This window comes from Lontra canadensis, unplaced genomic scaffold (assembly GCF_010015895.1).
Source record: "Lontra canadensis isolate GAN:19392208 unplaced genomic scaffold, GSC_riverotter_1.0 scaffold53, whole genome shotgun sequence".
NCBI classification, from domain to species: domain Eukaryota; kingdom Metazoa; phylum Chordata; class Mammalia; order Carnivora; family Mustelidae; genus Lontra; species Lontra canadensis.
Window position 1 is genome coordinate 528,143 of NW_022631047.1, and position 26,530 is coordinate 554,672.

At 39.4% G+C, this 26,530-nt stretch overlaps 1 protein-coding gene across 1 annotated transcript; it reads left to right on the top strand.

Annotated features, from left to right (window-relative positions):
* The first annotated feature begins 17,001 nt into the window (after window positions 1-17,001).
* On the top strand, window positions 17,002-17,928 carry LOC116877603 (olfactory receptor 6C4-like). Its single transcript, XM_032874360.1, has one exon. The coding sequence runs from the start codon at window positions 17,002-17,004 to the stop codon at window positions 17,926-17,928; it is 927 nt and encodes a 308-aa protein (XP_032730251.1).
* The last annotated feature ends 8,602 nt before the right edge of the window (window positions 17,929-26,530 follow it).

The following is a 26,530-nucleotide window of genomic DNA, read 5'->3' on the forward strand; positions in this document are numbered from 1 at the left end:
AATCAACAAGGAAACAATAGCTTTGAGTGACACACTGAACAAGATGGACTTAGCAGATACATTCAGAACATTCGATCCTAAAACAGCAGAACACACATTCTTCTCAAGAACACAATGGACATTCTCCAGAATAGAGTACATACTAGGTCACTAGGTCATACTAGGTCATAGGCTAATTGGCCACCCACTCACCGACTTCCCCTGGCCAGCAAAGACTAACAGGGAAGTGGGATGTCCCATGCTGCCACAACAAAGAGGCATGAGTCAGATCTCTGCTGTACCTTCCCTGCTGAGTGTACACCCCCACTAAAGGCAAAACAGACAGTGTGAATCAATGCCTTACTTTCAGTGTGAAGGTGTCACTGGGGCCAAGAAGGAAGCTGCACTTGGATGCCACCCATCTGCCATGGGGCAGCAGGTCTAGAGTACTCCACTTTTGACAGGATGGTTTTGGCAGCACTGAGGAAAAGAATGAAACTATGCAGTCACTTGGCCTTGTGCTACACCTCAACAAAGAGACTGGCTGCTTAAAAAAAAAAAAAAATATTACATAGGATTCAGAATATTATAATAAAATATCCAGAATGTCAAGAAAACAATCAAAAATTGATCATCATGGGCACCTGGTGACACTTAACCTGGTGACGCTTAACACTGAACCTGGGTGGCTCAGTCAGTTAAGTGCCTGAATCTTGCTTTCCACTTAGGTCATGATCTCAGGGTCCTGGGATCAAGCCCCACAACAGGATGCGTGATCAGCGGGGAGTCTGCTTGAGGATTCTCTCTCTCCCTCTAGCTCTGTCCCTCCCCTCACTCACACACTCTTTCTCTCTGGAGCTCTCTGGAGCTCTTTCTCTCTCTAAAATAAATAAATCTTTTTTAAAAAAAATTGTTCATCATGGGACACCTGGGTGGCTCGGTTGGTCAAGCCACTGCCTTCAGCTCAGGTCATGATCCCAGGGTCCTGGAATTGAGTCCTGCATCAGGCTCCTTGTCCAGCGGGGAACCTGCTTCTCTCTCTGCCTCTGCTTACCACTCTGCCTGCCCGTGCACTCTCTCTGACAAATAAATAAATAAAATCTAAAAAATTGTTCATCACACAAAGAACCAGAAATACAACTTAAATGAAAAAAAGACAATCAATAGATGCCAACACTGGGATGAATCAAATATTGGGATTATCTCACAGGGATTTTAAACCAACCATCATGAGAATGTTTCACTGCAATTGTGGATTCTCTTTAAATAAGTGAAAAAATAGAAAATCTTATAAAGAAAGTTATAAAAAGGAACTAAAAGGAAATTATAGACTTAAAATTATAGTAACAGAAATTTTGAAAACTCATTGAGTGACCTCATTAATAAAGATGACTGAAGACAGAATAGGTGAACTTGAAGACAGATCAGTAGAATTTACTCAGAACAGAAACTAAATACATTTTTTAAAAATGAATGAAGCCTCAGGCATCCATGGGACAGTTAGAAAAGAGCCAACACTGGCAAAACTGTAGTCCAGAAGGAAAGAAGAGAGTAGAACTAAGAAAGGATTCCAAGAAAGAATTGCGAAAAACTTCCCAAATTTGGAAAGAAAAAAAAAAAAAAAACACACATAAACCTGCAGATTCAAATAGCAGATCAACCATATTTATGAGGGATATTGGTCTGAAATTCTCCTTTTTGGTAGGGTCTTTGCCTGGTTTGGGGATCAGGGTAATGCTGGCTTCATAAAAAGAGTCTGGAAGTTTTCCTTCTGCTTTTATTTTTTGAAACAGCTTCAGGAGAATAGGTATTATTTCTTCTTTGAAAGTTTGGTAGAATTCCCCAGGAAGTCCATCAGGTCCTGGGCTCTTGTTTTTTGGGAGGTTTTTGATCACTGTTTCAATCGCCTTACTAGATATTGGTCTATTCAGGTTGTCAATTTCTTCATGGTTCAGTTTTGGAAGTTTATAGGATTCCAGGAATGCATCCATTTCATCTAGATTGCTTAACTAATTGGCATATAACTGGTGATAAAAATTTCTGATGATTGTTTCTATTTCCTTGGTGTTAGTTGAGATCTCTCTCTTTTCATCCATAATTTTATTAATTTGGGTCTTCTCTCTTTTCCTTTGGATTAGTTTGGCCAATGGTTTATCAATTTTATAGACTCAAAAAAAAAAAACAGCTTCTAGTTTCATTGATGCGTTCTACTGTATCTTTAGTTTCTATCTCATTGATCTCTGCTCTAATCTTGATTATTTCCCTTCTTGTGTGTGGAGTTGGTTTAATTTGTGTTGATTTTGATTCTCCAGTTCTTTAAGGTGTAATGACAGCTGGTGTATTCTGGATTTTTTAATTTTTTGAGGGAGGCTTGGATAGCTATGTATTTCCCCCTTAGGACTGCCTTTGCTGTATCCCATAGGTTTTGGACCAAAGTGTCTTCATTCTCATTGGTTTCCATGAATTGTTTAAGTTCTTCTTGATTTCCTGGTTGATCCAAGCATTCTTAAGCAAGGTGGTCTTTAGCTTCCAGGTGTTTGAGTTCCTTCCAATCTTTTTCTTGTGGTTGAGCTCCAGTTTCAAAGCATTGTGATCTGAGAATATGCAGGGAATAATCTCAGTCTTTTGGTATTGGTGGAGCCCTGATTTGTGACCCAGTATGTGGTCTATTCTGGAGAAGGTTCCATGTGCACTCGAGAAGAATGAGCATTCTGTTGTTTTAGGGTCAAATAGCTGATCAGATTTCAAATCTAATAAAGCCAAAGAAATACACACCAAGACATATAACAATTAAATTTTGGGGTGCTGGTTATTTAGATGTGATATTTACTCAATATAGGTACTTCCTTTTGTGTATTTTTTTAATGCTTGTTAAATTTAAATAAAAGATTTATTTTAAAAGTGATGAAATAGGGGGAGGAGTCAAGATGGCAGAGAAGTAGCAGGCTGAGACTACATCAGGTAGCAGGAGATCAGCTACATAGCTTGTCAATCCATTGCAAACACCTACAAATCCAACGGGAGACTGAAGAGAAGAAGAGCAACAATTCTAGAAACAGAATATTGACCACTTTCTGAAAGGTAGGACTGGGGGAGAAGTGAATCCAAAGCGACGGGAAGATAGACCATGGGGGGAGGGAGCGGCTCCCGGCAAGCAGCGGAGCAACAGAGCACAAAATCAGGACTTTTAAAAGTCTGCTCGACTGAGGGACATCACTCCAGAGGCTAAACCGGGGTGAAGCCCATGTGGGGTCATTGTGGCCCCAGATGCCACAGGGTCACAGAAGGATCAGGGGCATCTGAGTGTCTCAGAGCTCACAGGTATTAGAGTGGGGAAGCTGGCTACAGAGACAGATCGAAGGAGTGAGCTTTCAGCTCAGGGTTACCTTGAACTGGTGGTCACAGGCTGGGTGAATTCAGCACGCAGCCAGAGGCCAGGGAGAAGGGAATGATTGAGTGCTTTTCTCTGAGGGCGCACTGAGAAGTGGGGCCCCGAGCTCTCTCTCAGCTCCTCTGGGCCGGAGATTGGGAGGTCGCTGTTTTCATTCCCGTCCTCCAGAACTCTACGGAAAGCAGTCAGGGAACAAAAGCTCTTGAAAGCGAACCAGAGTGGATTACTTAGCCGGGCCCCTGGTAAGGGCAGTGCAATTCCACCTGGGGCAAAGACACTTGAGAATCACTACAACAGGCCCCTCCCCCAGAAAATCAACAGGAAATCCAGCCAAGACCAAGTTCACTTACCAAGGAGAACAGCAGAATTCCAGAGGAAGAGAAAGCAAAGCATGGAATTCATTACTTTCTCCCCATGATTCTTTAATCTTGCAGTTAACTTAATTTTTTTTTATTTTTTTCTTCTTCTAAATATTTTTAACTTTAACCCTTTCCTCTTTTAACATTTTTTAACTAATTTATCTTAACAATACCTTTCATTTAAAAAATAATAATAATCTTTTTTTGAACCTTCATTATGATAGTCATATTTTATCCTTCATTGTATCTAACTTTATTTTTTGTATACACATGGGATTTTTTCTTCTAAAAAATGCGGGGTACAACTTCTTCTAATAAATCAAAATACACCCTAAATCTAGCTCTGGCCTTGTTCTAGTCTCCAACGTGAGCAAAATCTCTCCACTTTCTTTTTCTTTATTCTCCCAACCAACTTACTTTATCAACTCCTTTTTTAGAAATTTAAAAATTTTTTTTCATCTTTATAGGCATATTCCATCCCTTCATTGTGTTTACCCTTATATATATTTTTCATTCGTTAAAATTTTGGGAGATAGGGGCACCTGGGTGGCTCAGTGGGTTAAAGCCTCTGCCTTCAGCTCAGGTCATGATCCCAGGGTTCTGGGGTAGAGCCCCACATTGAGCTCTCTGCTCAGCGGGGAACCTGCTTCCTCCTCTCTCTCTGCCGGCCTCTCTGCCCACTTGCAATCTCTATCTGTCAAATAAATAAATAAATAAATAAATAATGTTGGGAGATAGTATCTTCTAAGAGACCAAAATACTCCCAACATTAAGTGGGTGACCCTGTTCTAGTCACCAGTCTAATATATATTTTTTTTCTTTTTTTATATATTTTTAAATTTGTTTTCTTTTTTTTTTATTATTTTTTTCTGAACGTTTTTTTATCCCCTTACTCCACCCACAATGATTTGGGGTCTCTTCTGATTTGGTTAAAGCACATTTACCTGGGGTCTTTGGCACCCTTTTAGTATTTTACTTGCTCCTTCATATATTCTTATCTGGACAAAATGACAAGGTGGAAAAACTCACCACAAAAAAAAAGAACAAGAGGCATTAGAGAAGGCTAAGGACCTAATCAATACAGACATTGGTAATATGTCAGATCTAGAGTTCAGAATGACGATTCTCAAGGTTCTAGCCGGGCTCTAAAAAGGCATGGAAGATATTAGAGAAACCCTGTCTGGAGAAATAAAAGCCCTTTCTGGAGAAATAAAAGAACTAAAATCTAACCAAGTTGAAATCAAAAAAGCTATTAATGAGGTGCAATCAAAAATGGAGGCTCTCACTGCTAGGATAAATGAGGCAGAAGAAAGAATTAGTGATATAGAAGACCAAATGACAGAGAATAAAGAAGCTGAGCAAAAGAGGGACAAACAAATACTGGACCACGAAGGGAGAATTCGAGAGATAAGTGACACCATAAGATGAAACAACATTAGAATAATTGGGATTCCAGAAGAAGAAGAAAGAGAGAGGGGAGCAGAAGGTATATTGGAGAGAATTATTGGAGAGAATTTCCCCAATATGGCAAAGGGAACAAGCATCAAAATCCAGGAGGTGCAGAGAACCCCCCTCAAAATCAGTAAGAATAGGTCCACACCCTGTCACCTAATAGTAAAATTTACAAGTCTTAGCGACAAAGAGAAAATCCTGAAAGCAGCCCGGGAAAAGAAGTCTGTAACATACAATGGTAAAAATATTAGATTGGCAGCAGACTTATCCACAGAGACCTGGCAGGCCAGATAGAGCTGGCATGATATATTCAGAGCACTAAACGAGAAATACATGCAGCCAAGAATACGATATCCAGCTAGGCTATCATTGAAAATAGAAGGAGAGATAAAAAGCTTCCAGGACAAACAAAAACTGAAAGAATTTGCAAACACCAAACCAGCTCTACAGGAAATATTGAAAGGGGTCCTCTAAGCAAAGAGAGACCCTAAAAGTAGTAGATCAGAAAGGAACAGAGACAATATACAGTAACAGTCACCTTACAGGCAATACAATGGCACTAAACTCATATCTCTCAATAGTTATCTTGAATGTTAAGGGGCTAAATGCCCCAATCAAAAGACACAGGGTATCAGAATGGATAAAAAAACAAAACCCATCTATATGCCGTCTACAAGAATCTCATTTTAGACCCAAAGACACCTCCAGATTTAAAGTGAGAGGGTGGAAAACAATTTACCATGCAAATGGACATCAAAAGAAAGCTGGGGTGGCAATCCTTATATCAGATCAATTAGATTTTAAGCCAAAGACTACATCTAGAGATAAAGAAGGACACTTTATCATACTCAAAGGGTCTGTCCAAAAAGAAGATCTAACAGTTTTAAATATCTATGCCCCTAACGTGGGAGCAGCCAACTATATAAACCAATTAATAACAAAATCTAAGAAACACATCAACAATAATGCAATAATAGTAGGGGACTTCAACACTCCCCTCACTCTAATGGACAGATCATCCAAGCAAAAGATCAACAAGGAAATAAAGGCCTTAAATGACACACTGGACCAGAGAGACATCACAGATATATTCAGAACATTTCATCCCAAAGCAACAGAATACACATTCTTCTCTAGTGTACATGGAACATTCTCCAGAATAGATCACATCCTGGGTCATAAATCAGGTCTCAACCGGTATCAAAAGATTGGGATCATTCCCTGCATTTTTTCACACCACAATGCTCTGAAGCTAGAACTCAATCACAAGAGGAAATTTGGAAAGAACCCAAATACACAGAAACTAAACAGCATCCTTCTAAAGAATGAATGGGTCAACCAAGAAATTAAGGAATTTTGAAAAAATTCATGGAAACAAATCATAATGAAAACACAATGGTTCAAAAACTGTGGGACAAAGCAAAGGCAGTCCTGAAAGGAAAATACATAGTGGTACAAGCATTTCTCAAGAAACAAAAAAGGTCTCAAATACACAACCTAACCCTACACCTAAAGGAGTTAAAGAAAGAACAACAAAGAAAGCCTAAACCCAGCAGGAGAAGAGAAATCATAAAGATCAGAGCAGAAATCAATGAAATAGAAACCAAAAAAAAAAAAAAATAGAACAAATCAGCGAAACTAGGAGCTGATTCTTTGAAAGAATTAATAAGATTGATAAACCCCTGGCCAGACTTATCAAAAAGAAAAGAGAAAGGACCCAAATAAATAAAATCATGAATGAAAGAGGAGAGATCACAACCAACACCAAAGAAATACAAACAATTATAAGAACATACTATGAGCAACTCTACGCCAACAAATTTGACAATCTGGAAGAAATGGATGCATTCCTAGAGACATATAAACTACCACAACTGAACCAGGAAGAAATAGAAAACCTGAACAGACCCATAACCAGTAAGGAGATTGAAACAGTCATCAAAAATCTCCAAACAAACAAAAGCCCAGGGCCAGACGGCTTCCCGGGGGAATTCTACCAAACATTTAAGGAAGAACTAATTCCTATTCTCCTGAAACTGTTCCAAAAAATAGAAATGGAAGGAAAGCTTCCAAACTCACTTTATGAGGCCAGCATCACCTTGATCCCAAACCCAGACCAGGATCCCATCAAAAAAGAGAAATACACACCAATATCCTTGATGAACACAGATGCGAAAGTTCTCACCAAAATTCTAGCCAATAGGATCCAACAGTACATTAAAAGGATTATTCACCATGACCAAGTGGGATTTATTCCTGGGCTGCAAGGTTGGTTCAACATCCGCAAATCAATCAATGTGATACAATACATTAATAAAAGAAAGAACAAGAACCAAATGATACTCTCAATAGATGCTAAAAAGCATTTGACAGAGTACAGCATCCCTTCCTGATCAAAACTCTTCAAAGTGTAGGGATAGAGGGTACATACCTCAATACCATCAAAGCCATCTATGAAAAACCCACTGCAAATATCATTCTCAATGGAGAAAAACTGAAACCTTTTCCACTAAGGTCAGGAACACGGTAGGGATGTCCGTTATCACCACTGCTATTCAACATAGTACTAGAAGTCCTAGCCTCAGCAATCAGACAACAAAAGGAAATTAAAGGCATCCAAATTGGCAAAGAAGAAGTCGAATTATCACTCTTTACAGATGATATGATACTATGTGTGGAAAACCCAAAAAAACTCCACTCCAAAACTACTAGAACTTGTACAGGAATTCAGTAAAGTGTCAGGATATAAAATCAATGCACAGAAATCAGTCGCATTTCTCTACACCAACAACAAGACAGAAGAAAGAGAAATTAAGGAGTCTATCCCATTTACAATTGCACCCAAAACTATAAGATACCTAGGAATAAGCCTATCCGAGAGGCAAAGAATCTATACCCAGAAAACTATAAAGTACTCATGAAAGAAATGGAGGAAGACAAAAAGAAATGGAAAAATGTTCCATGCTCCTGGATTAAAAGAACAAATATTGTTAAAATGTCTATGTTACCCAAAGCAATCTATATATTTAATGCAATCCCTATCAAAATCCCATCCATTTTTTTCAAAGAAATGGAACAAATAATCCTAAAATGTGTATGGAACCAGAAAAGACCTCGAATAGCCAAAGGAATATTGAAAAAGAAAGCCAAAGTTGGTGGCATCACTATTCCAGACTTCAAGCTCTATTACAAAGCTGTCATCATCAAGGCAGCATGGTACTGGCACAAAAACAGACACATAGATCAGTGGAACAGAATAGACAGCCCAGAAATAGACCCTCAACTCTCTGGTCAACTAATCTTTGACAAAGCAGGAAAGAATGTCCAATGGAAAAAAGACAGTCTCTTCAACAAATGGTGTTGGGAAAATTGGACAGCCACATGCAGCAAATTGAAATTGGACCATTTCCTTATACCACACACGAAAATAGACTCAAAATGGATGAAGGACCTCAGTGTGAGAAAGGAATCCATCAAAATCCTTGAGGAGAACACAGGCAGCAACCTCTTTGACCTCAGCCGCAGCAACTTCTTCCTAGGAACATCGCCAAAGGCAAGGGAAGCAAGGGCAAAAATGAACTATTGGGATTTCATCAAGATCAAAAGCTTTTGCACAGCAAAGGAAACAGTTAACAAAACCAAAAGACAACTGACAGAATGGAATAAGATATTTCAAACGACATATCAGATAAAGGGCTAGTATCCAAAATCTATAAAGAGCTTAGCAAACTCAACACCCAAAGAACAAATAATCTAATCAAGAAATGGGCAGAGGACATGAATAGACATTTCTGCAAAGACATCCAGATGGCCAACAGACACATGAAAAAGTGCTCCACATCACTTGGCATCAGGGAAATACAAATCAAAACCACAAAGAGATACCACCTCACACCAGTCAGAATGGCTAAAATTACCAAGTCAGGAAATGACAGATGCTGGCGAGGATGCCGAGAAAGAGGAACCCTCCTACACTGTTGGTGGGAATGCAAACTGGTGCAACCACTCTGGAAAACAGCATGGAGGTTCCTCAAAAAGTTGAAAATAGAGCTACCCTACGACCCAGCAATTGCACTACTGGGTATTTACCCTAAAGATACAAACGTAGTGATCTGAGGGGGCACTTGCACCTAAATGTTTATAGCAGCAATGTCCACAATAGCCAAACTATGGAAAGAACCTAGATGTCCATCAACAGATGAATGGATAAAGAAGATGTGGTATATATACACATACTATGCAGCCATCAAAAGAAATGAAATCATGCCATTTGCGACGATGTGGATGGAACTAGAGGGTATCATGCTTGGTGAAATAAGTCAATCGGAGAAAGACAACTATCATATGATCTCCCTGATATGAGGAAGTGGAGATGCAACATGAGGGGTTTGGGAGGTAGGAAAAGAATAAATGAAACAAGATGGGATTGGGAGGAAGACAAACCACAAGTGACTCTTAATCTCACAAAACAAACTGAGGGTTGCTGTGGGGAGGGGATTGGGAGAGTGGGGTGAGGTTATGGACATTGGGGAGGGTATGTGCTATGGTGAGTGCTGTGAAGTGTGTAAACCTGGCGATTCACAGTCCTGTACCCCTGGGGATAAAAATACATTATATGTTTACAAAAAAATTAAATTTTTTTAAAGTGATGAAATAAAGAGATTTTCAGTTATAAAAAGCTAAAAACATTTGCCATGAGAAGAACCAAGCCATAGCAAATCATAAAAGATCAATGGATTATTAAAATATTAATATCCTGGTTATACTATAGTTTTTCAAGATGCCACTATCTTGGGAAACTAGTAAAAGATATATAGGCTCTCTCTGAGGTATCTCTCTGTATTAGGGTCTACAATGGAAAAAATCACACAGAAGAAAGAATGGATAAAAATAAAAATGTAAATATACAGGTAAATCTAAGTCAACATCTGCAAAATCAGTAATAGTCATATAGTATGGGGATTTAACAAAATATAGAGCCTAAAAATATAGATTAAAATGTCATACTAGGAGCACCTGGGTGGCTCAGTGGATTAAGCCTCTGCCTTCAGCTCAGGTCATGATCTCAGGGTCCTGGGATCGAGTCCTGCATCAGGCTCTCTGCTCAGCAGGGAGACTGCTTCTTCCTCTCTCTCTCTGCCTGCCTCTCTGCCTACTTGTGATCTCTTTCTGTCAAATAAATAAATAAAATCTTTAAAAAAAATAAATAAATAAAATGTCATACTAATTGAGATATGAAATGGAGATAAAGCCCTATATTTCCTTGACTGTCTGAGAGAAGGGTAAAGATACTAAGTAACTATAGACTTTGGTCATTTTTTGTGTACCTAACAACTAACTAAGCCTCAAAATTAACAAAATAAAAATTGGTAGACTTATTAAAGATAGTTAAGCAGTGCCTGGGTCACTCAGTCAGTTAAGCATCTGCCTTTGGCTCAGGTCATGATCCTTGGGTCCTGGGATCCAGCCCTGCATCTGACTGAGTCAGCAGGAAGTCTGCTTCTCCCTCTCCCTCTGCCCCTCTGGCCACTCATGCTCTCTTTCAAATAAATAAATTAAATCTGTAAAAATAAAATAAAATCATGGTGGAATTTTTTAGCCATGAAGTCAATAGTAAGACAAGACAAAAAATATATAGACTTAAGGCACAAGATTAAAATCTGGACTTAATAAAAATACAGAAATATACCGCACCCAACAAATCCAAAATCCACTTTCTTTTCAAGAACAAACAAACAACAAAAAAGAAAAAAAAGAATGTTTTTAGAATAACAGGACCAAAATGAAAATCTCAAGAAATCTCAAAAGATTGGAAATAAGGATTTGTTCTCTGACCACAGTGTACTTAAACCAGAAATCAATATAAAAATACAACCAGAAAACAGTAATATGTTTGAAATTTTTTATGATTTTATTTACTTATTTATTTATTTGAGAGAGAGAGAGAGCACGACTGGGGGAAGGCGCAGAGAGAGAGAGTCTCAAGCAGACTTCCCACTGAGCATGGAGCAAGAGCCGGGACTGGATCTCACGACCCTGAGATCACATCATGAGCTGAAATCAAGAGTCGGAGCTTAACAGATTGAGCCACCCAGGCATCCCCGTTTGAAAATTTTTAAACGCACTCCTGAATAATCTTGATATATTTCTGTAATAAACCTTACATACTCCATAGCATGTGTATATAAAAATGTTCACTATAACATATACAGAATTTCTCTGAAGTGGAAACAACCTGAATTTCTATCAGTAGTAAAATGCATAAATCATTTTAATGGTAAATTCATACATGCTGTTGCATGTGTTTAGAAAGTATCTTAGATATTTCCTGGCTGGCATTAATAATGTAAGTTTTTGCAGGGGCACTGACTGCATGCACCTGAGGCAAGGTCCATGACTCCCAGGATCCTGAGCAAAGTGAGCACAATTAGCAAGAAAAGATCATGTTGGTGTTGAAACTGAGGGAAATCCCGTTGCCCAAAATAAAATATTGGCATAAAAGGCTCACAGGTGATGTCAGGAGGAACGCCTGGGAGTGGGATATGAGTGGGGAGTATAACAGTGAAACCAAAGGCCTAACAGGAGTGACTATTTTGACAGAACATCTTGTATGGAGAGGTTTCTATTTATAAAGGTGCTAGTAAGCCCAATGATCAGGACAAAGCAAGGGGCCCTAAGTGTCAGAAGTTGAGCATAACTGAGGTTGCTGAAGGTAGTGAGAGTCAGTGAGCAGATCACGTACTGTTCTATAAACTTAGCAAGGTTTCTTTAAGAAAGCCTTTACTCCACTCTCTAAGGCCTGCAGCCTGAGGCTGGTAAAGTGGGTGGGGAGGAAACGGTGGGGAGTTTTAATGAATGCTGTTTCAAGAGCCCTGCATTGTCTATTTTCAGAAGTGAATAAGTGCCTAGGTTAATATTAGTAATGTCTGGAACTCTAAAGTGAATAAGTGTCTTGTTAATGCTCCTGTTAAGGCTTCACTGGTAACATGTCTGGAAGGATAGATGAGTAATAGTCCCTTCTAAGTGTCCACCATGGTCAGAGAATAGCACAAAGAGGGAGTCAGTGACCCCATAAAATCTATTTACCATTGGGTAATGGATAGTCCCCAGGGACACGAGTCTTCTCAACTATATAGACAGTGGCACATTTTCCCACATGCCGTACATGAGTCAGTCACTACATTACTCAGGACTGAGGAGAGTCTCTTTCATTCTTCTGAGGACCTCAGGGCAGTGGCTTCTCTGTGGCCTGATATTTCATGGGCCCACCAGTCTAAAGTTAGATCATATCTGAGGTTGTCCAATATGTGTCTCAGAAGCCAATCTATCTGCCTGTGCATTGCAATAAGCTCCTAAAAAGTGAATTTTAGTATGTGGAGAATATGTGTGGGCTTGATTTGTATTTTGGGTATCTGGTAGGCAAGAAATTCCCAAAGTCCTTTACCCCAGCAGAAAGGGGGACACCTTTGATAAGGAATTGTTGTTGCTGCCATTAATCAGACCAGATGATCATACCATTGACAATGGCCTAGAGTCTATAAAAATGTGCAGAAGGGACCAAGTGTTGGCCAGAACACCTTCTAGTGCTAAGATAACTGCTGAATGTGGGTCTTATCCTTGATTAGGGATGTCCCAGTTTAGGAAATGGGATGCAGCAGCTCTTCAGTGGCTCTATCAAGCATGACAGTGGTGCTGACACCTATAACATCTACAGACTCCCTTTCCTAATCATTCAGTTCATCCCGTGGGGGTCCCTAAGTAGCCAGCAGATATGGGAGAGGGGGTGAACTCTTGGCACCATTGCATCTAGCAAAGGACTGAGGACCTACAGGTGAGATATGCCAGAGGGCCCAGTTTGGCTTCATAATTAGCATTTTCCTTTTCCTAATGAGGCCCCTAAGGCCATGCCAACTTTGTGGAGTGCTGTCTCAATGACCAAAGGCAAGACAGACAACTGGGTTCAGAGAATCACAAGCTCAGGACCTGTGAAAGCATTTATCTCAAGAAGAGCCCACTATACAACCAACAGTTGCCATCCTGATGGTGTGCTGATTCAGCCAAGGAAAGCAGTTTCTTGCATCAGAAGCCCATGAACAACTTATGGCCACTGTGGTGGATCCAGAAACTCTGGGAGGAATGCAAAGAGGTTGCTGAAGCTTCTACAGTGAAGGAGCTTCTGGGTGGAGACCAATGGGAGTGCCTATTTGATTGCAATTTAGACAGACTCTACAGCCTTTTGTCATTGGATGGCCCATTCAAAGTGAGCCAATTTGTGAGTAACAGCATAATGAATTTAAAGAAAGTTTGTGAATGAGGAAGATTTCACCTCTGAAACCCAAATAAACACACTAAATGTTGAATCTACTCTAAAGTAGTAAGGGCTGATGTCAATGAAGAGTTGGTTCCTTCCTGAACCAGGTATGGATCATCCCTGGGCTAACAAGTCATGTCCGGAGATTCTACTGAAATAGAAGTACCTTGAATTTTGCAGCATGCAGTGGCTTATCCCGATTGGAAAGTTTGAATATCCTTGCAGGAGGATGTTATCGATATAATGTCATACCTGTGTTCTTGGAATAAGTTGAACATGGTTAAGATCTATAAAGGTGTGGGCATTGGCAAGTCTCCTCAAATATCTCATGGGGAGATAAATAAAATGTGTCATTTCTTCAAAGATAAAGAACTATTTACAGAATAGAACATAGCAACCAAATCTATAACAGTAAAATATTTTCCAGTTGCTGATTCCTATTATTTCAGTAAAATTAGGCATACAGATCTTAATGGAGGCCATGATGGCATTAAGATTATGATAAATCACTGTGAAGTGAATTCATTTATTTCAGGTTTGAGCACTGGCCAAACTGGGTTACTAAAAGGAGAGATAATAGGAAGAACGAGTAGGCCAGACACACCAATCCCCAGGGATCTCTCTCTGTCGCTCTAAACTTCACAAGCATCATGTCTCCAGCAGCTTCTCTCATGGAACCCGTTATCATGGTCTCTCTGGACCATCTCTCCTCAGCCATATGTTTACAACTTGTTCGCAAAGTTGTCAACAATTGAGGTTCATGTGAAGCATTTAAACTTAAGTCCACAGGGCATGCTTAGCTTCTTCAGGAAATCGATTCCCATGTGCCTATTTTCCAAAAGAGCAGATAAAATCTGTGTTGCTCTGCCTAACATAGAAACTGCAGAGAAGGCCCGGCCTTGCCTTCTGACTTCAAAATAATCTCCTTTAGCATAAAAATATTAAGGAATTTTCTATCTATCAAATTCCACTCTTCTAATTCTATCATTGCTGGGAGTGGGTTATTTCTTTTTAAGATTTTCATTTATTTATTTGACAGACAGAGATCACAAGTAGGCAGAGAGGCAGGCAGAGAGGGAGGAAGGGAAGCAGGCTCCCTGCTGAGCGGAGAGCCCTACGTGGGGCTCAATCCCAGGACCTTGAGATCATGACCTGAGCTGAAGGCAGAGGCTTTAACCCACTGAGCCACCCAGGTGCCCCGCTGGGAGGTGGGTTATTTATTTGTTTTTCTTTCTTATTATATATGTGAAGGACTGTGTCTCTCAGAATCTATGATTGGATTCTGGTTTGGAGTCATAGAATGGAAGGTAATACGCTTCCTAGGCAAGCCCCAAACACTTGGGTACTTTCATTAAGAGAAGAGTGAAACGTTTACCTGTGGAATCTAAGAAATAAAACCAACTAAGCAAAAGAGAAACAGACTCATAGATACAAGAGTGAGCTGATGGTTACCAGAGTGCAGAGAAGCTGGGGGGAGGGAAGCAAAATAGTTTGTGAAGAGGATTAAATGGTACAACCTTCCAGTTATAAAATAAATAAGTCACAGGGATATAATGTACAACATAAGTGATAATCAATAATGTTCTAATAGCTTTTATGGTGGCAGATAGTAATGAGACCTATTGTGGTGGCCATTTCATAATGCATAAAAATATCAAATCACTATGTTGCATACAGAAAATGAATGTAATATTGTATGTCAATTATAATTCAATTTCTTAAAATAAATAATTAAATAGCCACCTATGGCTAGTGACTCCAACAACAAAAAGAGAGAGAAGGGCAGAATGTTGATGGGAAGCCAATAGACAGCATGTTAAATTCGATACTACTCAGAGACTAACATGGCACATCTCACCTTTGATTCACCTCTTAGGAACAACAAGGGAAACATCCCACTGCAATCATTCAAATTGTCAAGGGCATGAGCACTGTATGTTTTTAAAGTCACTGATGTTATTATCCTATAAATGTGGATCATGAAGTCAATCAATTGTGAAAATCAGGATGAAAATGCAGTACTTGCCAAAGACCACAGGCTAATACAAACAGGGAAGGAAGGGCTAAAGGCAAATCCAGGTCAAAGTTTAATATCACCTTGGGCCTCCAACAGCTGTATGGAATAGTAGGGAGATTGACAAGAAGAATTCCGAGGATGTGATTTTTTCTAACTTGTATGCATGTGAATTAGATTGGTCTTTTCTATTGCCTTTGCCTCTGAATCACAAAAATCCAAATGTGCACATAGGACACCACCACTAAAGTTTCCTTCTTGGGAGATTACCAATTTATCTATAAAGGACTCTTCTTGTGAAAAACATGAGTGTCCCTTTTCCTGGTTTCTTTATGCCAAGAATAGAGAACAGGAAACATTTAGGCATGATAAACTGTCATCCTTACTTTGCCATTGAGGACTCATTAAGACTTAGCAGAATCCACTGTAAGGTACTGCCTGTGGATATTTCAAAATCTCTATTCTCAGAGATATATCCCAAATCTACCTATAAAACCTGGAACATGACAGAGAGACATATAAGAAAATTCTAATTAATATGATTTATTGACACCAGAGCCTTGTTCATATAGTCAAAAATGCTCACAATATAATATGAGAGAGTACTGAACCAAAGATCTTAAAGATCTATTACAAATGTATGCTTCCAAAGAAATAGGGGTAGAGGAAAAAAAATCACTTATGCATCAAAACCTTCAACCATATCAATGTGAGGAATGTCCTAATGGTTGCTGAAACAAGGAAGTCAGATTTGGACAATAATGGAGATGAGGATCTATGGCAGAAAGCCAGTGAAACATCAAATACTACAGGTAAGGGGGAAGAGCACAATGAGGAGAAAGGGAAGCATAGAAAACAGAATCTGATAAAAAATAGTTCTACCAACAGCAAAAAAGTATGAAAATTAACAGTCAGAGGAAAGTGGCTTAAATATTCAGATTTTGTAAACATTTTGGGATTAAAAAGAATAGGAGATGAGAAGGGAGTTGAGGGATATTAGAAGGGGAGGTGAACCATGAGAGACTGTGGACTCTGAAAAACAATCTGAGGGTTTTGAAGGGGCGGGGGGTGGGAGGTTGGGGGGAACCAGGTGGTGGGTATTAGAGAGGGGACAGATTGCATGGAGCACTGGGTGTGGTGCAAAAACAATGAATTCTGTTACGCTGAAAAGAAATTTAAAAAAATAAAGAATAGGTTCAAAAATGTTATTCTTCTGAAAAAAAAATTGAGTAATTGTTCTGTAATAGAGTCTGGTAAGTGTCTGGGAATATATCAACTTGGGAAATTAAAAAGACTTTAGGAATAAAGTCATTCACATAGAAGATAATTGGGCTTCCATGGAGTCAAGGCCAGTGTAATGCAATGCTGGTTTACATCAACTGCATAGAGAGGAATATATGATATGACTCATTAGGTTCAGCTTTGTCTCTCCTACCCTGAGAAACTTGAGTTTTCATCACTCACTTCTCTCCTTCAGATCCCCTAAAGGTCAATCATGAAAAACAGGACGTTGACTGAATTTATTCTGTTGGGCTTCACAAATCAACCTGAGATCCAGGCTGTGATATGCATCTTTCTGTTCCTCATCTACATGATAAGTGTCCTAGGAAATCTGACTATCATCATTCTCACTCTAGTAGACCCTCACCTCCAGACCCCCATGTATTTCTTCCTCCGGAATTTCTCCTTCTTAGAAGTTTCCTTCACATCCATTTTTATTCCCAGATTTCTGACCAGCGTGACAACAGGAGATAAAGTCATCAGTTTTGCTGGATGTTTCGTTCAATATTTTTTTGCTATATTTCTTGGGGCAACAGAGTTTTACCTCTTGGCTTCTATGTCCTATGACCGCTATGTTGCCATCTGCAAACCCCTGCATCACCTGACCATCATGAGCAACAGGGTCTGCATACAACTCGTGTTCTGCTCCTGGCTGGGGGGATTCCTAGCTATCTTACCCCCAATAATCCTGATGAGCCAGGTAGATTTCTGTGCTTCCAATGTTGTGAATCACTATTTCTGTGACTATGGGCCCCTTCTGGAGCTGGCCTGCTCAGACACAAGCCTCCTAGAAGTGATGGTCCTCTTCGTGGCAGTTGTGACTCTGGTGGTTACTCTACTGCTAGTGACATTTTCTTACACATTCATTATCAGGACCATTTTGAGGATCCCTTCTGCCCAGCAAAGGACAAAGGCTTTTTCCACTTGTTCCTCCCACATGATTGTCGTCTGCCTCTCCTATGGCAGCTGCATGTTTATGTATATTAATCCCTCTGCAAAAGAAGAAGGTGCCTTCAACAAAGGAATGGCTGTGCTCATTACCTCAATTACTCCCTTGTTAAACCCCTTCATTTATACTCTAAGAAATCAGCAAGTGAAGCAAGCATTCAAGGACACCATCAAAAAGATTGTGAAGCTTTAAAACACAATACGTTTCCATGAAAATATATTTTCCATGAAAAATATATTGCACTTACTAAATGGGTACTAAATGTCTCAGATGCTGAACTGGCCCTTGAGGATAAACATAGGAATGACATAGATCCTAAGTTCAAGGAATCTGAAGCCTAGTATGGCAGAAAGATGTTAAACTGTAAATTCATGTAGTAAGTTTACCAAAAATAAAAGAACAAGGTAAGTGCTACTAGGGAGCAAGAATGAGAATCCATAAAAAGAACAGTTGGAGGGAGTTAATTATTTTCCAGAAATGACCCGAAATTTAAAAGGCAAAAGACATTGCTTATTTAGAAGAGTGTAAGGATAAGAATTTAGAATGAGAAGAAGGGACCATCATGCAGGTATTATTTAATTACAAACTACAGAGTCATGGACATTGGTGAGTCAAGAGAAGTTTTGAGAAAGGAAGTTATATCCTCAGCATTATTTTGAAGGAAATCTGGCATTGGCATTGCTCTTCCTCAGCGAGCCCTGGAGACTAAGCTTTGGACAAGGTGTGAATAATTTTGATTCTCCTCCTCTTTGTCATTCATCTTTCAGTTGTAGCCATTACAAATTTCATCCTTCCCTAAAGGAAAATTAAAAGGATATACATTTGGTCCACTTCTCTCCAAATGAGAGAACCCTCAAGATTTTGTCAACTTCCACATACACTCTCCAGAAGCTGTGGATAAAAGAGGCTTCTAGAGCCAAGGTTAAAAACCTTCTGCTTCTAGACAGGATCTATTGTTGCTTTTCTAGCTAGGATCATTTTAAGTTAATGGCTGAGATCTCTCAGTCTCTCTCTCTCTCTCTCTCTCTCTTTCTCTTTCTCTCTTTGGTAGTTTCTGGTGATTCGTTCTTTCCTCTTGTAATTTTATTTTCATGTTTGTTTACTTTTGTTAAATATTAGAAAGGCCAAATTCTGTGATATGACTCCATTCTTTTATCTTTTCTCCAAGTTTTTTTGTTTATAACATAAGCTGTGGATGCCTGTTTTGTAAACAGATAATGCATATAAAATATAATATGGTTTTGTATTCAGGGCTCCTGGGTGGCTCAGTGGGTTAGGCCTCTGCCTTCGGCCTGGGTGGCTCAGTAGGTTGGGCCTCTGCCTTCGGCTCGGGTCGTGATCTCAGGGTCCTGTGATCGAGTCCCGCATCGGACTCTCCACTCAGCAAGGAGCCTGCTTCCTCCTCTCTCTCTCTCTCTGCCTGCCTCTCTGCCTACTTGTGATCTCTCTCTGTCAAATAAATAAATAAAATCTTTAGAAAAAAAAATATGGCTTTATATTTAGAATTTAGAATGTATAAGTCTTAGCAACCAAATGAGAATAGACTACCCTACCAAGAACTCTACACAGGGACTCAAGTTCACAACAGCTTGAATATGAACTGGTGGTGGTAGGACCTCAACTTCAAACTAATTGAAAACATTTTTTAGAAAGCTGAGTACTTCCACAGACTTTAGTAAAATCCTAAAGCATTGTAGAATGCTGATTTTGTTTGAGGTACAAGTGGAACATCATCTGGTGTGTTAACGTGCTTTATATGTGGTACAATTTTTGAGTGGAATGATGCTTCTTGTGCATTTAAGAAACAAGCTGTACTGGACTACTATGAGAGAAAATTTCCAGAACCACAGAAAATATTGAAGAGTGCATGGTATTTAGAATAAAAGGTCTTGGGGCGCCTGGGTGGCTCAGTGGGTTAAAGCCTCTGCCTTTGGCTCAGGTCATGATCCCAGGGTCCTGGGATCGAGCCCCGATCAGGCTCTCTGCACGGAAGGGAGCCTGCTTCCTCCTCTCTCTCTCTGCCTGCCTCTCTGCCTACTTTTGATCTCTGTCTGTCAAATAAATAAATAAATAATCTTAAAAAAAAAAAAAGAATAAAAGGTCTTTTATGTAAAGGTATTGCTATTTGGAATATCTGATTTCTTTAGAGACTAGGCTAGAAATTAGTGATGACTTTTAATTTATTACAAATTGTTGGGGAACATCATCAAAAAGACATAATGCCATTGATTAACCCATGAACTGGGTCCAGGGGGGGTGACCACATGCTTACAATGTGGTTCCACTTGCCTTTCCCACTCCCAGGGGCTGCTCAAAGGACACAGCCTTGAGATGGTGATGTGGTGTTGACAGCACCTGTACCATTTAGATGACTGAACCCAGTTAAGGCCTCTATAAACTCTTAAGATGCAGCAGACAGGTGCAGCAATCCATTCGACTTGATGCCACCCAAGACAAGCCTCTTATATAAGCTCCCTTTGCTTATTAAAACTGCCACTTACCCACCTGGAGTGGTCTGTCTCTTTCTTCCATCTCTCCCTGCCCTCTGAGTATGGGTGCTGGTTTCAGATTCCACCTGGGAAGCTCCCAAGAGGGCACAAACCAACACAAATTCACTGAGCTATCAACTGATACAGAAATGTTCTTAAATAGCCACATTTCAATCACTAGGTTCACCCAAATCCACATTTCTACCAAAATCTATGATGAAGTGGAACACAATACCATATAGTGGTCAAAAATATAGATGTTAGTTCAAATCCTGGATTCTCAACCTTCTACAAGAGTTGCCTTGGGATTGTTACTAGATAGACCTCACTAAGGCTTACTTTTCTCAAACTCTAAAATGTGGATAATAATCATGTCTATCATATACAATAGTCTTGAACATTAAATGAGAAAATAAGTATAAAACATTTAAAAGCCAATACTTAAGTATTTAATTAGTAATATCCATTGGAACAGTATGAACAATATCCTTCTCAAGAAACTGCAGCTTAATTAGTAAGAATAGATATTAAATTGATTGGTATAACATAATGGGACTGTAAACATGTTGGTCATTCTACTTGAAATCCCTCTGCAGGAAGGCCAGCTTATTTACATCTCTCTTATGGCCAGTTGCATCCTTCGGTAGACAGATCGACTTATCCACACTTGACATAAAACCAGTCAGAACATTTGGCAGGAGATTATTAGAACTGGATACATCAACTCCGTGTGCTCTGAAGATCTCTAAGTATGCTGAGATAAGGAAGAAGGGTACTTGGTGTAAGGCGAAGTTTAAGAACACTAAGCAGGGCTTCACCCAGCCTTCATAATATAAGCATTTAGAAATTATTTAAGAGGGAACATATCACCCTCTAAATAAGCTTGTCAAAGAAAAAAAAAAAGGTCATGCTCTTCTGCAACTGTTCACTAAACTGGCTTTATGTTAGCCCATATTTGGAATGTAATCCAAGTCATAGATCAGCAAAGGAATGAGTTTACTGATTCTGCAGCTGAGCCTTTGGAATGTTCAATTTCTAAATGTCTGAGTTGGTGGGCTTTATCCCTCCTGTCACCCCTGTAAACAAGAATCAAAAGAGGGGCCACTGGGTGGTTCAGTCAGGTGAGCAGCTGACTCTTGGTTTTGGTTCAGGTCATGATCTCAGGATAGTGAGACTGAACCCCACATTGGTTCTGTGCTGAGCATGGAGCTTGCTTGGGACTCTCTCCGTCCCTCTCTCTTTGCCACTGCACCACCCCACTCTGGCATACATGCCCTCTCACTCTCACTAAAATAAAATAAAATTGCGGGAAATTGGAAGGGGAGGTGAACCATGAGAGACTATGGACTCTGAAAAACAATCTGAGAGTTTTGAAGGGGCGGGGCAGTGGGAGGTTGGGGGAACCAGATGGTGGGTATTGGAGAGGGCATGGATTGCATGGAGCACTGGGTGTGGTGCAAAAACAATGAATACTGTTACGCTGAAAATAAATTTAAAAAATTTTTTTTAATTATTTTGAAAGAAGAATCAAAAGAAACCGTTTTAGCTACTAGCCTTCTCAGGATAACATTAGAGCTGCGCTAGAGTGAGTAGATAATGAAAACAAGGGCCACCACACTTCAGCACCGGCTCCTCTATCCACTCTCCCTAAACCCCCAGAGATTATGGACTACAGATTACACATCAAAACAAGTAGTATTCTCCCAATGCTGCTCCTTGCAAAATGTTAAAAATAAAATCCATAAGAAAAAAAAAGTACTTTTTAAGATGGCAGGTTATGTAAGAACAATTCTATAATGTATCTGGCCTGAGAATCATCTTTGTCATTTCTTTAAATTTATCCAGAAGAGGGTTGTTCATTCGGTTAAGTGCCCAACTCTCAATTTTGGCTCAGGTCTTGATCTCAGGCTCATGGGATTGAGCTCTGCATCTGGCTCTATGCTCAGCACAGACTCTACTTACTCTTCCCCCTCTCCCACCACCCCTTCCCCTGCTCTCCTTCTCTCTCTCTCTCTCTAAAATACATAAATTAACTAAATCTTCTTTTAAAATAAATAAATAAATAAATTATTTATTCAGAAGGTCACAAACCAAGGCTTCAGATTCTGTTTATATGCATCACTAGACAGTAGAGCTAAGGCCATACAGAGGTCATGAGTTCAGAAGCCAAAATAACCACCCATCTTAGGAATATATCCACTGAGGGAGAGAAGCAAGATTACACAACAGACAACACATGATGCAAAGAAGTTATTACTGGAACAGAAACAGCAAGAATTTTAAGTGAGTATAATTTCAGAGTGCCTAGGTGGCTCAGTCGATTAAGGGTCTGCCTTTTCCTTAGGTCATGATCCAAGGGTCCTGGGATTGAGACAAGCTCTCTGCTCAGCAGAGAGTCTGTCCCTCCTCTGCTCATGCATTCTCTCTTTCTCTCTCCCTCTCAAATAAATTAAAAAAAAAAATCTCTAAATAAATAAATAAAGTGAGGAGCCTCCAAGTACCAGGTCCAGCTCACAGGTCAACCAGCTGCAGTCATGTCTTTTTGATCATGTTCCCCAACAATTTGTAATAAATTAAAAGTCATCACTAATCTCTAGCTTAGTCATCAAAGAAATCCAGATGTTCCAAATAGGAACACCTTTACATAAAAGACCTCTTACTCTAAATACCATGTACTCTTCATTATTTTCTGTGGTTCTGGAAATTTTCTCTCATAACCAGTCCAGTAGAGCTTGTTTCTTAAATGTTCAAGAAGCATCACTCCATTCAACAATAGTACCACATATAAAGCACGTGAACACACCAGATGATGCTCCGCTTGTATCTCAAATGGTAACAAGCGTTCTACAATGCATTAGGATGTTACTAAACTATGTGGAAGCACTAAGCTTTCCAAAAATGTTCTTTCTTAAGTTATATTACAAAGCTGTAGTAATCAAAACAGTATGGTACTTTCATTTCAAAATGAAATAAGAACAATCCATCAATGTAATTCACTATACCATTTGAAAATTAATTACTATTGTAATTTTATTTTCATCTTCATGTTTACTTTTGTTAGGTATTAGAAAGAGCAAGTTCTGTGATATGACTCCATTCTTTTAACTTTTTCCCAAGTTTTTGTTTTTGTTTATAATAAGCCATGGATGCCTGTTTCATAAACTGATAAAGAATATAAAGTAGTAATATGGGGGTGCCTTGGTGGCTCAGTGGGTTAAGCCTCTGCCTTCAACTCGGGTTGTGACCCCGGGGTCCTGGGATCGAGCACTGCGTCAGGGCACTCTGCTTGGTGGGAGCCTCCTTCCCCCTCTCTCTCTCTCTGCCTGCCTCTCTGCCTACTTGTGATCTCTGTCTGTCGAATAAATAAAATCTTTAAAAAAAATAAGGTGGTAATATGGTTTTATATGTTAAAATCTGCCAAATTATGAGTTTTAGCAACCAATGGGAATAGGTTACCCTACCAAGAAGTCTACACGTGGATTCAAGGATAGCAAAGTTGTCTTTGATGCTTTCTGACCTACTTATCAGTTCTCAAAAATATTTATGAACAGAATAAACAGGCTGTTAACTATAGAGAAAAAACAGAGGTTGGGGGGGTAGGTGAAATAGGTGATGGAGATTAAGAACACATTTATCATGATAATATCAGGATGGAAAACTCTATAGAATTGTTGAATCAATATACTGAATACCTAAAACTAATATAACACTACATGTTAACTCTACTGGATTTAAAATTAAAAACTTAATTTAAAAAAATTACCTGGGCACCTGAGTGGCTCAGTGGGTTAAAGCCTCTGCCTTCGGCTCAGGTCATGATCCCAGGGTCCTGGGATTGAGCCCCGAATTGGGCTCTCTGCTCAGCGGGGAACCTGCTTCCTTTCCTCTCTCTGCCTGCCTCTCTGCCTACCTGTGATCTCTGTCAAATAAATAAATAAAATCTTTTTAAAAATTGCCAACAGATATTACCAACTACATTATCAATATTTGACAAGGACACAAATATTCATCAAGGAGCAAAGTCTTAGGTGAAGTATTTTGTCATTTTCTCCGGGGATCTTTGACAAATTGCACTGCTTACAATCTGTGGCCAAAACAGTTATATCTTGAGCAAATTAGTGAATTCTGATTACAAATTCCCTGGAGCATCACTTGTTTTCCCAGAATTGATCCCCCAAGTCTATAATAAAAGAGTCTATAAAGCAAATATCCCCTTTCATTGAAAGTAACCTGTTCAGAAGCCTCTTACATGCCCTAAAGCTTCAGAACCTTAGATTCCAGGAGGATGGGGGGGGGGACCATAACCACAGCACAGACAGGAAGCTTCCAGTCCCATCTCAGACTCTCCCTGACCCTCCTGCTGCATGGTTTAGATGTTGAGTAAGCAACAAAATTTTCTTCTTGGATAGCCAAGTTTTAGGACTGTTGCTGCTGAAGGGGAAGATATATTGGAGGCCAGAGAGAAAAAAAGAATGAGTCAAGAAAAGATTTCTATCGAATGTAATACTATATTTCTAGAGTTGTCACCACATTTTGCTGCAAATGAGCTCTTTTCATGAAACCACATAGGACTTTCCAGACTGCACACTCCCTGCTTCCTCCTTGAGGGATCCTCAGAGACCTGACAAGCTTGTGTTGTCCCTGGTCTGGTGATTTCCTGAGGCCACTTCTCAGATAACCAGTCATTGCGCAGAAAGGGAGGTTGCTGCAGATCATGGCTTCCCTTGCCAGGGTCCAGAAATGACCCAACACCCAGGTTTCTGAAACACTAGGCAAGTTCTCTACTACTCCTGGAAGCTTCCTTGCACTCATTCTGAGAAAACCACCAGCTCAGAAACCTTTTTTAAAAAATGAAGCTAAAGGATTATCCTCTCCAAAAATAAAATGGGCCTCTTTTCAAACACTGGCTGGCTATGGGTGGGGAGATTGGCAACAGGTCCCTAGGCAAGAATTTTCCAAACATCATTAATTGTATATCCCATCAGTGAAAATTTTCAAGTGAAGTTGAGGAAGTATCACCAATATATGTGTGTATGTTAATTAATTTTTAAATTATTTACATCTAGTGATATATAAATGCATAGTTTATGCTTTAAAACATACATAGAACATATTTTTTTTCACAAAATATAATTGCCTGACAATGTTACATTAGTTTTGAGTAAGGCCTGAAACCATAAAACTCCTAAAAGAAAACATAGGTGATAACATTTTAGACAGTGGTCTTAGCAACATTTTTCTGGAGAAAGAGAATTTTTTCCTTTCTTTATTTTTGTTAAAAATACTCTATATTCATTTTTTTAAGATTTTATTTATTTATTTGTCAGAGAGAGAGAGAGAGTATAAGTGGGGGGGAGCGGCAGGCAGAGAGAGAAAAGGAGAAGCAAACTCCCTGCTGAGCAAGGAGCCCATTGCGGAACTCCATCCCCGTCCCCTGGGATCAGGACCTGAGCCAAAGGCAGCCACTTAACTGACTAAGCCACCCAGGCATCCCTGGAGAAACAGAAATTTTTAATGAGCTAAAACTAAATTTCACAGTTTATCAACTTCCAGACATCCGTTTCAATATCTCTGAAATTCGAAGGCATTTTATGACCAATGTTATTTTAACAGAAGGTCACTGTCTAATTGGGGTAGTATCTTTCCTAATAGCACATAAAATAATAGTGTAATTCACATTGAATTGTACCTTAAATTTTATGAAATATATTGAGCTAGAAGGCTCTAATATCTCCTTCCCATACATCAATCATCTGGCACACCCCACAATGTGGGTGCCTTCCACATTTAAAGAGCAGTGAGGGGAACCAAGGCAGTCTTGGCCATTGGTCTCAAATGAAAAGAAGTGAGAAAAAATCCCTCATAAAAATTCCATAGATTTCCCCAGAAAACAATCTCTTTTCTACTCATAATACAATATGCCTGAGAGCCTCAGAGAATCTGATCAAGGCAAGGAAACATCAAGTAGCTTGCACTTATTTTTTAGATTATTTATTTTTATTATTTTTTAGATTCTCAGCATGACCCTGAGCCAATAGTTAATTTCTACTAGGTTTACTTTTCTTATCAAAGCTGGTGCAAACCATCCTAGCAATCTTTATGGGTAACTATACATGCTGGGGATAGTATGAGAAAGTATAGTATGAGCTCCTGAACAGACATTTTTCCAAAGAAGACATACAGATGGCCAAAAAATACATAAAGAGATGCCAGCCTCACTAATCATCAGGTAAATGCAAATCAAAGCCACAATGATATATCACTTTGCATCCGTCAGGATATCTATTATCAAGAAGACAAGGGGT